At 39.7% G+C, this 19695-nt stretch overlaps 1 protein-coding gene across 1 annotated transcript in view; it reads left to right on the top strand.

Annotated features, from left to right (window-relative positions):
• LOC106879621 (uncharacterized) overlaps positions 1–17532 on the top strand; it is a 26371-nt gene extending 8839 nt beyond the window's left edge. Inside the window, exon 2 of the mRNA XM_089350162.1 lies at positions 15175–17532. Coding sequence (XP_089206288.1) covers positions 15175–17213 — 2039 coding nt within the window. The 3' untranslated portion in view covers positions 17214–17532. The remainder of the gene's footprint in view (positions 1–15174) is intronic.
• Positions 17533–19695: the final 2163 nt, after the last annotated feature.

Here is a 19695-nt window from a genome sequence, read left to right as displayed (position 1 = left end):
CTATCATCTTTAGAGATCATTGAGAAGACACGACAAGCCTGCGTGTTACACTAATGTCAGATAAATGGTGCTCAGCTGACCAAAATTTCCCAGCATACATTTCACCATCACTCTCTGTCCTTTTGCGAGGCTATAGGTATGTTCCTTTGTCTATATACGCTTTTATTAGTTTCCATGTGTGGAGGCGCAATGGTCCAGTGGTTAGGGCAGCGGACTCGCGGTCATAGGATCGCGGTTTCGATTCCTAGACCGGGCGTTGTGAGTGTTTATTGAGCGAAAACACCTTAAAAGCTCCACGAGGCTCCGGCAGGGGATGGTGGCGAACCCTGCTGTACTCTTTCACCACAACTTTCTCTCACTCTTTCTTCCTGTTTCTGTTGTACCTGTTATTCAAAGGGCCAGCCTTGTCACACTGTGTCACGCTGAATATCCCCGAGAACTATGTTAAGGGTACACGTGTCTGTGGAGTGCTCAGCCACTTGCACGCTAATTTCACGAGCAGGCTGTTCCGCTGATCGGATCAGCTGGAACCCTCGTCGTCGTAAGCGACGGAGTGCCAACAACAGTTTCCATGTGTATGTATGGTCTGCGTGTTCTGTATCAATGTATTTGGGAGTATGTGAATGAGTATGTATGTGAGTGATTGTGTGTGCGCGCGCGCGCCTGTGTATGTGTGTGTGTGCGTTTGTGTGTGTATTCAGTGGTTAATGTGCTTTAGGGTTTAATGTTGTGTGTAACTGTACTAATGTATGCACATTCCTGGAGGGTCGTTTGGTAAGAAATCTGGTTATGTATGGGTATGTGTGTGTATGTGTGTGTGTATTTATCCTCATCTCATCATCATCATCATCATCGTTAGTGATTGGTCATTTATCGACGATGACTGTCCGTATGAAATGCTGCAAGTCGCTAATATCAGAAGAGAATCAACCCCCACCCACTGGTACCTACTCTTAGCTACTGTGACCCACCTTCGATTCCCAATATTCAATATCCGTTCTCTTCACATTAGTTTAAACACATCTTTGCCACCAGACAACAGGAAGTAAAATACTGACAACCGAGTTTTCTCCAAACTTTAGACATGCCCAAGACAACGGAAGTTTCTCTGTCCTTGTAACTCTTCCATGGTAGGGAGTTTGGCTGTTTCTAGAATGATGGTGCCCTTGAATCTATCTCTGTGATGCCTCTTCATCACTGCAGTTCTTATTTACCCGTTTGCGGTATAAGGTCCATATCACCGATCCATTCAATATAGTTGATAACATTATTATTGCTGTATGCTAAGCACTTGAATGGAACCATAAAGCTCTTGCTGTTGAACTGTAGCTCTCAACCTTCCAACCGCGCAGATGGCATTGCTCATCTTTTAGTTTTGTCCGTTACCAAACTTACCCTTATCACTGATTGTACTACCCAGATTGGTTAAGAGGTTTCCCTTTACACCTTATCCCTTTCGATAAAAGTGGGCACAGGTTGTGCCACTGGGACAGGTTTAACACTTGCTTGGCAAAGAATCGTAGTTTTTCTAGATGTTAAGTTTTCAAGTCAAAAGGCCTTTACCAAGGCATTTACAAAAGACATTTACCAAGCTCCGGGTACTCCTCTGCCTTTGAGACAAGGACACAACCATCAGAAAACCACAATCTCTCATTGTCATAAGTATGGACTGGCTTTTAGGTTTTGGTTGCAACCCTTAAACAGATGAGCATCAAGTTTTGTCTCTATGTATACAGCTTCAGTTGAGTCGGGAAGTACGTTTTCGAGCATCGCAGACATGCAGGGTGAATAAAGTTAGCACTCGCAGACAGCTCTGTTTGACACCTTCTATAACATTAATGAATTTAGAATTGGAATTCATCGAGATGAACCGAGACATCTGCCAGTGTGTAAAGGAATCTGCTCTACGAATGAACCGTAACAGACACTTAAGCCTGTCTCAGGCCCAACTAATAAATTGGGTGAAATACGAGAAATTAATGAAGACTATACAATAGCTTTTTTTGTTCCACACACAGTTCACGTGGGTCTGTCGGAGACAAAGTACAACTCTATGTTTGGCGCTTCTTTCTATTCTCAACTCATTTTGAGTTTTTTCCCATTCGTTCCGTTCGACAATACACTTTTCCAAAACATAGCGAGTAGAGAAATATCTCTGTCGTTCGCACATTCATTCCTAACACCATTTCTGATTATAAGGAACGTTACTGTTATTGCTGTTGCATGGTTTTGATTAGTCTCTATTGGCTACCTCCTATGATCAAAGACATTCAGTTGTGACCATCCCCATACAATGCATATTTTCCTCACACTATATCATGTAGAAAAGGATATAATGTGATCTGAGGGAAATTAAGTTGCTACTTTCAGAAAACCGAGCGACCATGTAGAGACTCCCTCGCTGGTTCGTTGATACACATTAGTAATTGCTGGTCCAGTTTACCGAATAACTATAACTTTATCCATGGAGAACGAAAGATTCAGTAGAGCTATAAGGAATGGACTTCAAGGAATGGACTTCAAGGAATGGACTTCAAGGAATGGACTTCAAGGAATGGACTTTTCACACGTAGTGTATTCCAAACTACATTACCCAATGCACCCCGCTATTTTTGTTCAAACACTAAGATGTTGTTTGAGATTTTGGCTGCCCTTTCTAGCATGCCGCCTGATTACGTATGAGATGTGCTATTTTATTAAATGACACATTCTCGAGATGACGGAGTAAAAAAAACCCCACAAGCATTTACGTATGTGCACGTGACTTAACGACACGTAGTACATTTTTCTCGGTGTTGTTTGTTACAGACAACGTTTTGAGATTTATGATTCGCCAATTAACGGGTGACTTCACTGACGAGAAAAATATCTTGTATGGGAAACTTTGAGTGATAAAGGTTTAATACATCAGGAATTGGGGGGTGATAATTCGGTTGATATTGGTAAGATAATTCAAAAGGTTTATGATCGTGTCTATTTCATTTGTTGAATAAACGAAATTACAAGAGAATCTCGTTTGTCTTCACGATTTCAAGGGAAACAAACTTCCTTTGCAGTCATCACTTACGTTATCAAAACGTTTCTTATTTATTTTCCGCCTAAAACTTCTTCATCTCTGCCCACCCTAACATGATGTAAAGCAACCAGGATATATTCCTTTGAAAAACTTTTATGATATTTTTAGAATAGCAAAATTTCTACTAACATAAATAACCCAATCCCAAAAGTGTTTTACAGCTTAACTAGGAAACACGAAGCAATGATACGTGCAGGAACACCTACGTGACTAAGAGGTTCATATTCTTGTGAAAGCATGATACATCTGTACTCTACAAAAGTATGGAGTGACCCTCCAGATTAATGTAAAATTATAAGTGAACAAAAAGAAAAAAGAAAAAAAACGGACAAACATTAATATATATGTGGATCAAAACAGTTCGGTTCAAACTGTTTTGATCCATACAGGTAACTCACAATAAATGTGTTGAGTGCTCTTCTTTCGTTTGTCCACTCACTCATATGTATGTGTATATGTGTGTGTGTGTGTGTGTGTGTGTGTGTGTGTGTGTGTGTGTGTGTGTGTGTGTGGGTGTGTGTGTATGTATGTATGTAGGGAGTATATATATATATATATATATATATATATATATATATATATATATATATATATGTATGTATATATATATATATATGTATATATATATATATATATATATATATATATATATATATATATATATACATATATATACATATACATATAAAAAGGATGACCACTAAGTGGACATCCGTTATGCTAGAAGAAGACCACCTATGGTCTAGCATAATGGATGTTCATTTAGTGGTCATCCCTCTTATATGTATGTAATATAATTTTCTGAATCTTCAAATTTTTAATATGCTAGGCCACTGGTTTTAAATTGATATTAATTAAATTAATACTCAATTTTTCACCCTTATTATATATATATATATATATATATATATATACTCCCTACATACATACATACACACACACACACACGTATATATATATATATATATATATATATATATATATATATATATATATATATATGCATATATATATATATATATATATATATATATATATATCATATGTATGTACATATATACCTATGCACATAGATTTGTGTGTGTCTTTTGTAATTCTTGTATGTGAATGTGTATGTGTCTATGTTTATGTCGAAACCACTGATATTTAAAATTTATTATTAAAATAGTTGCATCAAGATACTGGGGCTAAACACGTGTGTCCGGGGGCATTTCACACACACACACACACACACACACACACACACACACACACGTATTTAAACGTGTTTGTATTTTGTATATATTCAATAATCATGAGCACGAGTTTGTAAAAGTGCACACGTGTCAATACATGCAGGGCATGTATATTTAGTTATATATATATATATATATATATATATATATATATATATATATATATATGCATGCCTTTCTGTGCGCGTGGGAGGCCTGTATACCCCATATAGACATAGAGTGTCGAAGTTGAAGGTGAAACATGTGTATACACGTGTTTCTGTCGGTGCACATGTTTAACTGTCATTCACTAGCATGCAACCCCACACATACGTAGACGCGCATGCACGCACACATACAAACATACACACATATACACACATACACACATATACATACATAATGCATACATGCATACATACATACATACATACATACATACATACATACATACATACAGGATTAGATGGCTATGCATCTATATGTGTGAGTGTGTACGTGGGGCTCCATAAATATATCTTTATACACACCCACATCTACCAAAATCAATATTATACACACGTGTTTGTATACATACAAACAATACAAATATAAAGTACAAACACACACACAACGTATATATATATATATATATATATATATATATACCACGTAGGTAATGTAAGTTTAGAGGGAATACTTGTTAAGTGTAAGGACCTGTATATGTCAGATAGTGGCAGAGGTGAGTGAATATATCAAACATAAATTAAAAACAGAACACAAAGGATTTCGCGGTACACGTGTTTTAAGCATTATAAACAATCTGTTATTACATCAGCATAGGTATATCAATAATATACCTATGCTAATGTAATAACAGATTGTTTATAAAGCTTGAAACACGTGTACCGCGATATCTTTAGTGTTCTGTTTTTAATTTGTTTGATATATATATATATATATATATATATATATATATATATATATATATATATTGGGTGCGGTTTTTTCAATTGCATAAACTAAAAGTCAGAGGGGCACGGGATAAACTACCTGCATCAACTTGCTATAAGAGCAGGTAGTAATTTTACCTAGTAATTTTTCTTAGTGCAAGTTTTGAAGAGCGCAGTTCAATTTTAACACTTATCTTTTCAAAGCTATAATGGAAGTGACAAAGGCGCATATTCGGCATATTTTGCTTTATGAGTTCAATAAAAGCAACAGCGAAATGGAAAGTGCGAGGAATATTAATGCAGTGTATGGGGATTGGACAATAAGCGTCAGCCAGTGTCAGTGGTGGTTCCAGAAATTCCGAGCCAAAAACTACAGCCTGGAAGACGAATCTCATTCTGGAAGATCTGTAGAGATCGACGACGAGGACGTCCTCCAAACCCTGGTGGAACAAAATCCCATCGTAACTGTTGAGGAACAAACAGAAGCTTGGATTTGGTCATTCGACCATTCATTGACACCTTTGTGCCATCAGAAAAGTCAGCAAATTGGATCAATGGGTTCTTCACAAGCTTTCCGAGTCTAATCGCGAGCAGAAAGTGAATGTATGCTCTTCTTTGCTGTCACGTCTCACGAATGAACCTTTTTTGGACTGAATAGTGACTGGTGACGAGAAAGGGCTCTCTATAAAAATGTCAAGCGCCGAAGACAGTGAGTGGTGAAAGGAGAAACACCGATACCCCGGGGTGAAGGTCTTCATCCACGTAAGGCGTTGTTATCCGTTTGGTGGGATATGAAAGGTTTAGTCCACTTTGAACTTTTAAACTCAAACCAAACGATAACAAAGGAAATCTACTGTGAGCAGCTTGAGCGGCTTTAGTCAACATTAGAAGAAAAATGAACATCTTTAGTTTCAAGATGAAATGTGTTGGCCACATGCAGTGGGGATGACATTCCAAAGGCTGGAGCAGTTTGAATGGGAAACGATGCCCCACCCACCATATTCGCCAGACATTGCCCCCATCTAATTAACAGTTATTCTGCAGTCTTCGAAATTATTTGGATGGAAAAAATATAAATTCTGTAGACAAGGTCAGAACAGTACTGGAAGAGTATTTTTCGTCACAGACAAGTGATGGGAGAGGGGCCTTGAAAGTCTACCAGGTAGATGGAAGAGCATTGCAGGAAATGAAGGAGAGAATATTTTAGATTAAAAAAGAACTTTAGTCATCTTAATTTTGAAAAATAAAAGAAGTATAAAAAACAGCATTATTTATGGGATGACCATATATATATATATATATATATATATATATATATATATATATATACATGCATACATATTACCTATCTACACACACGCGCACACGTCTTATTATTAAGCTGTTTGTGAGGAGCGTGAGATGTTACAGTTTTCAATATTTCTTTCTACATTAATTCAGTTTCGTTCTCCAGGTTGATTTACCTGAAATTATTTCACAGATGAGATTGTCGGAAATGAACAAAATTATTTCAGTTTCGGGAGATCGATTTCCGGGAACGGAACTTTATGCGTTTTCTAGTTCCTGGTCAGGAAATCATTTCCAGTATTCTAAATCGAAAACCGCGATAATTTTATGGTTTACTAAAAAGAAAAAAAAAAAAAGCGCACATTTCTCGGGTTGTTTACTGTTTTTTGGTGAATATGATAAAGATAAACGTATGCTTACTTTGGATGAAATATTAATTTGAAGCGTTGTTAGGTGATGTTAACGTTAACGTAATTATTCTGTTTGAAAGTGAGTCACTGGATTTAATGTATCACAATAAAAGTCACTCAGTTAAGAACCTCATCGTCTATAAATGAATAAGGTTTCTATCTCGGTATGCTGAGAATGTTTTCTTTCCTCAAGATAAAAACACGACTGTTCTGTTTATTTCTCTCATGACGTTCTAACTAGGACGACAACAAGTGATAATGGCAGGACGAATTTAGGGCGGTGATGCATTTACGGCAGGCGTTCATGTCTGTCTCTGTCATTCATCTCTGTCTCTTTCTTTCTGCTTCTCCGTTTCTCTTTCAGTCACGTTTAGTCACGTTTCTTCACTCCTGGATCACTCATAAGTCAAGATAAACGTGAACGAACGACGAGACGAATTCGCGGTTTCGAGACTCCATCCACTAACAAGTGCATTGCTATCTTGGGAAAGGCACGCACGACCAAATATCTTCCTTCCTTCGATTTAAAATATCAGACCTAGTGCCTAGTTGGGAATAACTCAATATTGCTTACTCCTAAGTTACCGTCGTAGAACAAGAGGCGCGATTTTTGACGAATTGAGTTCAGGTGTGAGTTTCGAATCAAACCACTTATGCCACTCCACCACTAATTCTCATATTCGTCTTAGATTTAAAAATCCCACGACAATGCTTACTTCCAGATCTGAAATTTTTAGAAGGTGCAAATATATAGACAAGTTTCATTTGTCGAACTGGAGGACACCACCTGCTCCGGATTGGGTTGCTGTCTCTCAGACTGGCATATTTTCTGTTATATTGTTCTACACCAGCTGCATTAATTATGGTTTCTGCAATCAGGGAGGACGGGAACCTTAGTTTTCTTGCTTTCGTATCTCCCTCTTCGTTCTATTTTTTTGCATCAACCTTCTTCGTGTTTTTTTCTCTCTTTTTTTTTCTTATTTTCTCACTATCCAGGTTTTTAAAATATATCTGACGCGTAAACAAAGCCGGAAGGATTTCTTAGATGGCGAGTTATGGAAATCTGCCTGTTTAAATTATCGTAAAAGCATGAAACTATTAGTAGCTCTTTTGTAATTCGAGTAATATATATATATATATATATATATATATATATATATATATATATATATATATATATATATATATATATATATATGGCTGGTCAGATAGTTACCATTGGTTTTGCACCTGTTATGCTCTTAGAAATATAGGCGACTCGTCAGATTGCCGGCCGGAGACACATAGCCTCCTTGCTATTGGAGAAGGAATACAGTCTTGGTCAATTAGGGTTGTGAAAAAAAACAAAAAACAAAAACCCTGAAACGAAATTCTACGGAACGATACCCCTTCCAGAAGAGAGTTATCTTCCTTTGAAATGTTCCAGTTGCAAAATTTCAGTTCGCTAGTCAGCTAGTAGGGAATTTCATGTCTCCAGCACGAATATTCTCTCATGAGTGCACCGACTAAACACCTCATTTATGGAATTTAAGAAAGACCCTTGGCTGAACGATTACACCCCCTCCACACACACATGGTGGTTGTCTACTCCTTAAGTAGAGTCTGACCACCTCCTGTACCTACATCTTAGAACCATCATGGCGTCTGATGTGGCTTTTTAAACAAGACAATCGGACAAGTTGTATATCCGATTTGGACCACCAAGAGCTGCAGTTAAGTTCTGATCTTTGTGGATCTTAAAATGTCCTTTGAGGCCTCCGCTAGATTTGCAGACCTTATGGCATACATTGCATTGAAAGGTGTGCACAAACATATAGGCAGAATAGTTGGTGGAGGTTACTTTTCCATGGGTTCACAAATGAGATTTGAACCCAGCAAAAGAAAGGCATCGTCTGTCACAAATTGTGTACACGAAAAGGTCGTTGTGACTCACCTTCGATCGTAACATCGTAACATTCTTCTTTAAATCTCTCTGAAGTTTTGCATGTGTTATCCTGGCCTCTTCAAACGCTTTCACTCCACTGCACACTTTTGTTCGCCATTCAGCTCGATCCGAAGCAAAGGTTTTTATGTCCTCTGGAACCATTCCTTGTGACTTCATGGTAGTCCTTATGCCGCCCTTAAACCTTTCTTTAGGTTTACACCGATAGTTTCCCCTCTGGAAGCTCACCATAAAACAGCGAATGCCATGATATATATATATATATATATATATATATATATATATATGTGTGTGTGTGTGTGTGTGTGTGTGTGTGTCTGCGTTTGTCCCACCTTCCATCACTTGACAGCCGATGCTGGCGTGTTTACGTCCCCGTAACTTAGCTGTTCGGAAAAAGAGACTGATAGAATAATTACTAGGTTTACAGCGAATATGTCCTGGGGTCGATTTGTTTGACTAAAAGGTGGTGCTCCTGCATGGCCGCAGCCAAATGACTGAAACAAGTAAAAGAATGAAAATAAATATTAAAAAAAAACCTTCTCATTCTTATCAATCTATCAATCTGTCTGTCTGTTTGTCTCCTCTCTTTCTCACTCCACACACGCAAGCACACGTGCTGTTTGCACTCACATGCATCTACATGCGCAGTTTGTTGTATGTGTAAGAATACAGACATACTTTAACAGCCAACTCACAAGAACTCAATATGCGCTCCCTATATATATATATATATATATATATACACACACACATACATATATGTGTGTGTATCTGTGCTCGCGCGTGTGTGTGTGTGAGTGTATTTACGTGTGTGAATATTTATCTATTTACCTTTATGCATATGTATGAGTGCTTATGTGAATCTGTATACGTGTCCATGTATGTGCCTGGTGAGGTTGTGTGTGTGTATAAACAGTCAACACAGAAAATCGTGAATTTGATATGCACCAATGCACGCACGCATACACACACACATACACCCACATACACACACGCACGCACAGTCTCTCTCCCCCCTCTCCCCCTCCCCCTCCCCCATCTCCCCTCTCTCCTCCCCTCCCCCCTCCTCCCCCCTCCTCCCCCTCTCCCTCTCATCCTCTCTCTCTCTTAATCACATGCACACAGATACTAACACACGCACACACACGCACAGAGTTTCTCTCTCTCTCTCTCTCTCTCTCTCTCTCTCTCTCTCTCTCTCTCTCTCTCTCTCTCTCTCAATTTCATGCACACACATGCTAACACACGAACGCACACACATGTCCATCACTGCTAGCGAAAGGATGCTGGCGGGAAAAACCAAGCGCATGCGTGTAGCAGATTGAGAAGAGGCGCTGCATTAGTTACTATATTTAGCGATTCTTTAAGCAGAAAGGAATTCTGTTGTGAATAGGGATGTCTGTTGTGTTCGGCAAAAGGCCAGATTTGTAAACATCAGAATAGTGGAGAAATCAGACCGTTTCCTGCTTTTCACGTTGTCTCCATGTTGTTTTGTAAGTATGCGAGGAGTGAAACAACCCTTCTCCAATGCACATATTATCTACAGTCTGTCACAGACTTCATGCTGTGTTCATGGTTAAGTGACTCAAATCTGAGACGCCCAGTCGATTTAGCCGTAAAACAGGTACCACTCAGCCAGACAATCTATTGCAGTGAGTTTAATTCCTCTTTCTCCGGGTTTGCCTCAACAGGGATCGATTTTTCTAGTCTAACAAATCTTAGATACATTACCCAGGGACAACGGTTTACGTGGAGTCCTGTCGAAAGGACAGATGAACCCAGTGTAGGGGCAGCGAGTATCTAGCAATAGAACGGACCCTCAGAAATTCCGGTTTGTGTCCGGGGTGCTGGAAGACCACTGGGAGTGGTCTTGCAGCCCTTAAGGTTTTGTTAAAGCATGTCTCTAGAACTCGCTTTAAACCCAAGCTGCGTCTGATCCGATAATCGGCGATGGCCTGGTCGGCGAATCCTCTGCGACGAAGGACAATCGAAGGTAAGAGAAACGCACTGCCCCAGAGTGTAACCGAGGACCACATGTGAACTTTTATTCTCACTGAAAGTCCCAACATGACTCGTTGGTCGGAGCCTGTTCAACCCCACCACCTCCACCACCGAATGAATGTCGCTGCATGCATCAGCATACACTGAATTAAAGTATGTATTTGATCGATCGGGGATTTGAACCCAGAATAGAGAGACAGCGAACTTAGATACTACAAAACATTACGATCAGCCTGCAATCGTTCGCGGATGACATTGTTTTCTGTTACTCGGTATTAAAAGCGATAATGTTAGGGACAGCTAAACTATGTCGGTATCAGCAGCGAAAGAATATGGTCGTGGAATCTAGAAATATACTGACATCAACGGATCAGGGCTGATGTGGTTCTAAACTATAACAACAACGAAGTCTTCAGTGGTCAAGACCTCGTGTGTTGATTGCAAAATAACTTATATTCTATATAATTTGATGGATGACAAAGATGTCTCCAATACATTGGGCTGTGCGATGACGTCAGAAATCTTCATTGTTGTTGATGATGTTGTTGTTGAGGTTATTGGCTGTTGAGGTCCATATCAGTAATGATCGAACAATCATATGATCATAGTATTCCCAATGTGTCCTTCCTTTTTAAGATGCTAGTATATTATTCGAGTGAGATTCAGCTGCTATATCTAGTGGGTGTCGCCCACACACAGACTCGCACACACACGCACAGACACACACACAGACACACATGCACACACACAGACGCGCGCACCCACATACACGCACACATACACACACTCATACACACACACACGCACACGCACATGTACGCACACACACGCACGCACACATGCATGCACACATACACGCACTCACACACACATTCACGCGCACATACACACAGACTCTCATACACACACACACGCGCACACACACACGCGCACACACACAAAGACTCTCATACACACACACACACACACAGAGGTTCGACCCTGGGGTTGCTGGCACCCTGGGCAAGCAGAACTTCGGCGTGTACAAGCTGACGGTGGTGGAAATTCTCCTTGTCTTTGTCACACCCTCCTTGGCGCCCGTAAACACATGGCAAACCAGGCAACTGCCCCGAGTTGCCGGTACCTTGAGCCGGCCTTGCACCCACACGTATTCTCGTTTTATGAAAGTATCTTCGAGTTTTTATTTTTAGCATACTCCGGTGTATTTACTATAATGCCCGCCACTTTCCTCTTCAATGCCTTAGATATATAGACATTAACGATATTTAGAAATGAATCAGTCACCCGTCGAATATCAAACAGAATGCAAAATAAACAGCAGACGAATAATAAACATGTGTTGAGAGTTTCGCAAAAAAGCAACGTGGAACGTATTTTATGCACGGACGACCGGAAGATTTATGGATCACGTGGTATATTATTGCGGTAGTTTATTTGATCTATGCCTAAATTATGCAACATTAAAAAAAAGAGCCTAAAGCAGAATTAGATATGGGGCGAAAAATAAACAATATTAATTAGTGAGAAATATAATTAATGTACGAATGATAGCTGTGAACATTGTATGACGACGACGACGACGATGATGATGATGATGATGGCGATGATGATAATCTTTTCTACCATAGGTAGAAGACCTGAAATTTTGGGGGAAGGGTGCTAGTCGCTTACATCCACCCCAGTGCGTAACTGGTACTTATTTCACTGACTCCGAAAGGGTAAAAGGCAAAATCGACCTCGGAACAATAAGTGCAGGGGAAGGGGTACGTCGATTAGCCATACCCTAGTACGTAACTGGTACTTATTTTATCGACTCCGAAAGGATGAAAGATAAAGTCGACCTCAGCGGAATTTGAACTCGGAACGTAAAGACGGACGATATACTGTTAAGCATTTCGCCCGGCGTGCTAACTATTTTGCCAGCTCACCACCTTAAATAATAATAATAATGATAATAATGATGATGATGATGATGATAATAATAATAATAATAATAATAATAATAATAATAATAATAATAATAATAATAATAATAATAATAATAATAATCGTTTCAGCAGCCATTCAGTGGGTAAACACAAGAATGCATGGTCAATTTCATAAGGATGTTGAAGATAAGACAGACAGAGAAAAAAGATGGCTGTGGATGACTAAAGGTGATTTAAAACCGGAAACGGAGGTTCTAATCTGTGCTGCCCAAGACCAAGCACTAAGAGCAAACTACATACAATACAGAATAGACAACACAGCAGAAAGTGATAAATGCAGAATCTGTGGACGAAACGGTGAGACCGTATGGCATATTACCAGCCAATGTGGGCCACTAGCCCAGAAGGAATATAAGAGACGCTACGACAATATAGCAAGGATTGTCCATTGGACACTTTGTAACAAGTATGGACTTCACAAAGCAAAATATTGGTACGACCACAAACCTGATGGCATCGACAAGAATAGAAATGCAAAGATCCTATGGGATTTTATGATTCAGTGTGACCATGAGATAGAGAATAGGAAGCCAGACATAGTCTTAATTGAGAAAGAAAACAAACTTTGCTGGATCATAGATATAGCATGCCCAGCTGACAAGGTATGCGATAAGGAAGAAAGAAAAGTCGAGAGGTATGACAGGTTAGCTTGGGAAGTTAAGCAGTTGTGGTCGATGAGAAAGGTAGCAGTATTACCAATAACTGTTGGGGCCCTGGGAACAGTGAGTAAAAATCTCGAGAAGTACATGGAACAAATAGGGGCTGCAATAAGGGTGGAGCACTTGCAGAAAACAGCACTGCTTGGAACCGCTCGAATACTCCGGAAGGTGCTCGAAAAATAAGAGGCGTTACCTTAGTTCACTGTAGTACATCTCCAGCGTTAGAAGGTGTGCAAAGGCAATAATAATAATAATAATAATAATAATAATAATAATAATAATAATAATAATAATAATAATAATAATAATAATAAAAGCTTGCTTCTTAGGGACAGGAAAGATTATCTGGAGAGTCTTAAGTCTATTGAAAGTTAGTGGATACCTAAGGTTACAGGTAATAACCCGCTATCCACATAAGTCCTTCCCCCGAATAAAAACGAACCTGAGTCAAATCAATGATAATAATGAATATTTGCAAAGAGAGAGAAAAGAAGAAGAAAAAAAAGACATGAAATCGATAAAGTTTCACAGCCACATTGAACTTTATTGAGAGTTATCGATTATTACGATTTTGTGATTCGGAAAAATATTTGTCATTGGATCACGAAGTAAATATATAGAATTGTATATTTGTCGGCAGAGGGAATTGTTGAAAAAGGAAATATTTTTTTAAAATGCCATCGTATTGATGAATATCAGCCAGTGGGTGGGGTGGGGAGGGATGAATATTGGAAATGCATCGAACTTCATTGAATCTAAAATGAGATCAAAATGTTGCTTGATGACATTATTGAAAGACGGAGAGCATTTTAAGAAGTGAAAATAAATAAATAAAAAGAAAGACCTATGAATCCATGAAATATTCAAATGTTGATAAGCAACAGAATTTGTTTTAAAGGGAAACTTATCGGCTTCATTTTATTTTCCGCTTCATTAAGATCACTGCCAGACTTTCACACCAACATCTCTCACCTTCATTAATCGCTCAATTAGCAATGTCATGAAAGTCATCAGTCACAAATTAATTGAGTTCACACCTTGTTATACAGAGAAGAGTTTTGTCCCCCCTCCCCTCAATAGGGACACGCCTCTTCTCTCACTATTTTATCTACAATAACGAGAAAACAAGGTTAGTCTTTGATAAACTGTTTGATAAAACGTTATGTTACTGAAGGTGGCGCTGAGGCAGCTGCAAAGTTTTGTTTGATCTCACCATCCCAGAACCAGGGTTCAAATCTAGCAGAGAATACATTCTATCATCAGTTCGGTGTCGATAAAGTACCATTCATATCGGTAATTATTGCATCAAACATATAAAACTAATCCTCAGTAAGTATTAGACTAGGGAACGAACTCTTGATAACGAGGCAAATAGAAAGCCTCTAGGTGGTCGCTCCAACTGCTAGAAATTGTAGTGAAATATCCCTTCTATCACACCCAGCAGACTTTAAAATACTAATGACACACTGGATAATGTAGTCTTAGATACGCTATACGTACGTCGTTTTGTTGTTTTGTTATCTGTAGTTTTTTGCTGTGTATACACAGTTGCTGCCAAGTAAGAAACCGAGGACTGAATGGAAAAAAAAAAATATTTGTTTTGGTTTTACTTCTTTCCTTCCTTTGTTCCCTGCATTCTAATCTCTTCTCTGTTTTCTTTTACAGATTCCAATTCCACTGCCCTGAAATACCAAGACAACCAGATCGAGGTCGATGGGGACTCACAGAAGCAGAATCAACAGGAACTTGTTAAGCAAATGGCGATTGATCAAAATGTCTCGGATGTGAAATCTGATGTTCCACCAGATGCCTCTAGCAGTGATGGCGGTGATGGTGGTGGTGGTAATGACGTGGCTGGAAATGAAATAAACGGACCAAAAACTGTTGCCGACAGCATGCACGGTGTGATGATGCATGGGGATAAGACACCGGGGAAGGACCACAGCCATGAACATAGCGGATCAGGGAATGTTGTGGCCACAGACACAAAAGCTGGGCCTCAAGATATAGCAAAACAAATGCATGGAGTTATGATGCATGGCGACAGTGCCCCTGGTAAGGACCACAGCCATGAACATACTGGATCAGAGAATGTTGTGGCCACAGACACAAAAGCTGGGCCTCAAGATATAGCAAAACAAATGCATGGAGTTATGATGCATGGCGACAGTGCCCCTGGTAAGGACCACAGCCATGAACATACTGGATCAGAGAATGTTGTGGCCACAGACACAAAAGCTGGGCCTCAAGATATAGCAAAACAAATGCATGGAGTTATGATGCATGGCGACAGTGCCCCTGGTAAGGACCACAGCCATGAACATACTGGATCAGAGAATGTTGCACACACAAACACAAAAGCTGGCCCTCAAGACATAGAACAACAAATGCATGGAGTTCTGATGCATGGTGACAGTGCCCCTGGTAAGGACCACAGCCATGAACATACTGGATCAGAGAATGTTGTGGCCACAGACACAAAAGCTGGGCCTCAAGATATAGCAAAACAAATGCATGGAGTTATGATGCATGGCGACAGTGCCCCTGGTAAGGACCACAGCCATGAACATACTGGATCAGAGAATGTTGCACACACAAACACAAAAGCTGGCCCTCAAGACATAGAACAACAAATGCATGGAGTTCTGATGCATGGTGACAGTGCCCCTGGTAAGGACCACAGCCATGAACATACTGGATCAGAGAATGTTGTGGCCACAGACACAAAAGCTGGGCCTCAAGACATAGAACAACAAATGCATGGAGTTTTGATGCATGGCGACTCACAGGCTGGCCTTCTTCATCACACCAAGGACAATGCCGAGAAATCTATAAACCCCAAATTTAGAGGTCGACTTAGTGTTCAGAATTATGAAGAGTATTTACATGGTGTAATGATGCATGGCGACTCGAAACCTGGAAAAGACCACCATGGCCATTCAGGAGAAGATGAAAATACCGATGACAAGAAGAAAAAAGAAGGAACGGTAAATAAACCAATGGACTATGAGGAATATCTTCATGGAGTTCTTATGCATAATGACGCCAAACCAGGAGAAAGTCATGTCCATGAAGATGAGAAAAAGTTCCAGAAAATTCGTAAAACAGATAAACCAGCGAGTCCTCCAGATGCCGAAGAATTAATGCATGGTCTTTTAATGCATAATGATGCGAGTTCTGGTTATAAACATCAGGAACACGAGAAAAAGAAAAAGGCTGACTCTCTTTCACAACCTGGGAGTGTTTTGGCTCCAGACATCGATGCTCTAGATGAGAGTTTAAGCAACAACAAGGTACCTGGTGGACCATCATTTGCGAAGAGAAAAATTGAAGTGAAAGATGGTAAAGACAAAGACCTGGAAGAAAAGGTGAAGCCTGTGGAAGAAAGTCGAATTAGTGGTTATTTATATTCCATTTACAAAACAATTCATGATATGAAGGAGAAATATTTTAATGTAGATAAGAACAATAATAATAATAATAATAATAGAGAGGGAAGAAGTCGGAAGACGGAGAAAGTCTCTGAAGAAGAGGTGGGTGTAATTACGGCCGAAGAAGCCCGCCAACATCTTTCGCCAACCCATGAACACAAATCTGGTGACATGCGCAGTGATCTCGATATAATTGGAAATACTGCACCTCTTCATATGAACTACAGAGTTCATAGAGATAATAGAAAGAAACATAAACACGATGAAGGCTGACAAAACACACACGCACGCGCACGCACACACACACACACACACACACACACACACACACACACACACACACACACACACACACACACACACACACACACACACGTGTCTCCCTGTTTCTTGTAAATGTAGAAAATACTCTTTGACGTCATTTATTTCAATTACATTCATTAAAGAACTGTGATAGCTTGACATTTTTAATCCAATGAACAAAATTGTCCCAGTTGGGTTTTTTCTCCTCTTTTTTTTTTTTTTTTAAAGAAATTGTTATTTTATTAAAACCGAGTTTCAGTGAATAAATATTAGTATGAAGTGAATGGTATATTGTTTAGTTTGTTTGGTTATTTGTGAGGAATTGCAATGAAGAGGGCAACGATACTCAATTCTGTTCATTAAACCCACACAACTTCTCACATAACTTCCTCTGAGTATCTGTTTGTTTAAGAAAATCATTAGATGAAGCAACAACCATCGGCAGACGACCAAATACATGCGACACAGACGCCGAATATAGACTGTGTTCCACAGTGACTTCATTCAGTTTGTGAGTTTTGCAGGCAATATAAATAAATAAATAGTCTAATTAACAGTCGCTATGGCTAATGAGTTTAATTAATGATGCGCCAGTCCGCATAATTGTACGTAGAGGCCAGGGTAAGCTGTTGTTGTTGTTGTTGTTGTTTGGATTTGGGTTGGACCTGAAAGAACAAACTAACACTGATCAGAGAGAGTCCATCCCATCTTGTTTTCAGGCATAGTGTATCCAGGACTCCATTACTAATCGGTGCATCAATTTTTAAGGCAGTTAGGTACAATTTGAGGGGGATGTGGCTGCTATTTCAGGAAGGTGGAGCAACAACAGAGACACAATTGTTCGCTCCTATCAGAATATGTAAAACACACAAAATAACAATGTCGAGTACTCATCCATCCATCCATCCATCCATACATACTTATGTATATATATATATATATATATATATATATATATATATATATATATAGAAGTCGGTAGTTTTGACAACATTGCTTTATGGCGCTGAATCTTGGACTTTATACCGAAAGCACATCTACCACCTTAACGCTTTTCTTATGCGATGCTTGCGCACAATCTCCAACGTAAAACCACGTGACCATAATCATAACAGTGAGGTACAAACAAAATGCAGCATATCAGGTATTGAAGCCATCCTCATCAAAATACAGCTTAGAAGGTCAGTGATATCAGAATTCCGAAGAATCTTCTCTTTGGCCACTTGCCAACAGGAAGGTCAGTTGGAAGGCCACGCTTGCGCTTCAAAGACAAACTAAAAGACAGTTCGAAGCATCAGAACGCAGGACCCGGTGCCAGTCCTGCTGCTCCTCAGTTCAAAGATTTCAACAATGTCGACTCTAGCTTCGGGACCAACTTCGTGCAAGGATGGAAAGTTCGGAGAATGGAAGAACGGAGAAAGAGGAAAATGGTACCGATGCCCACGAGGTTACATTGTGATATCTATATATATACACACAGAGAATAACTCACACACACAAATGCGCATGCACACATACACACGCACATAAAATACATTAATATATATATATATATATATATATATATATATATATATATATATATATATATATATATATATATATTAATGTATATATTTCACTCTCCTATCTTAGAAAGAACTTTTCCCCCACCACCTCCTCTTCCGGTCTTTTCATCATGTAACCTCGTGGGCATCGGTACCATTTTCCTGTTTCTCCGTTCTTCCATTCTCCGAACTTTCCATCTTTCCGACGAAGGGCTACGCCCGAAACGTCATACACTCTCTCTTTCCTTTCCTGAGCGTCCAATAATACTATCCATATCACGTCCTCACTTTGTTGTTTTTTTGTTTTTTTGTTATTGTGTTTTTGAACTATATGACGTACGCTCACACGGACCCTGGCCTTTCAACTGGATTTTATGTACCCAACCGCCGGATTACCTTGGATTACTGTTCCCGTTAGATCTGCCTTTCCTGATCCTTGATTGAACATCAGCAAAATTTGTCCGTGACTCTTACACTTTTTTCCACTTTTTTCGACTTGTTTCACCTTTATCTGTTCTCCTTCTACCTTTCTCGTCCTTCCCTTGTCTCGCCACTAATAACACCCACACCGACATTCACATCCTCTCACCATGCCTGACCTTCACTCCTTCACCCAACATCTTCAGTCCCTTCTTCGCCGTTTTCTTTCTTTTTTTCCCCCACAATGCTTGCAACCCACAAAAAACCTCTCTTACTTGCTCTTCAAAAAGACCCGCCACACGAGCCATCTCAACTTTCTCAGCCGCTGTCTCCGCCATCACGTCATACCCCGTGGCTTCCTCTTGAAATTCCACGCTCCCCCCTATTCCTCCCCCTTCATCGAGCCCACCCTTGCCCGCACCTCCCGCCTCATCATCCGTGCCACCATCCGTTCCACCCGTTCCCTCCTCCACTCCATTGACCAC

The sequence above is a fragment of the Octopus bimaculoides genome, chromosome 4, assembly GCF_046866305.1.
Source record: "Octopus bimaculoides isolate indiv1 chromosome 4, ASM4686630v1, whole genome shotgun sequence".
NCBI lineage: Eukaryota > Metazoa > Mollusca > Cephalopoda > Octopoda > Octopodidae > Octopus > Octopus bimaculoides.
Note: the sequence above shows the minus strand (reverse complement) of the source record. Positions and strands in the feature narration are given on the sequence as shown.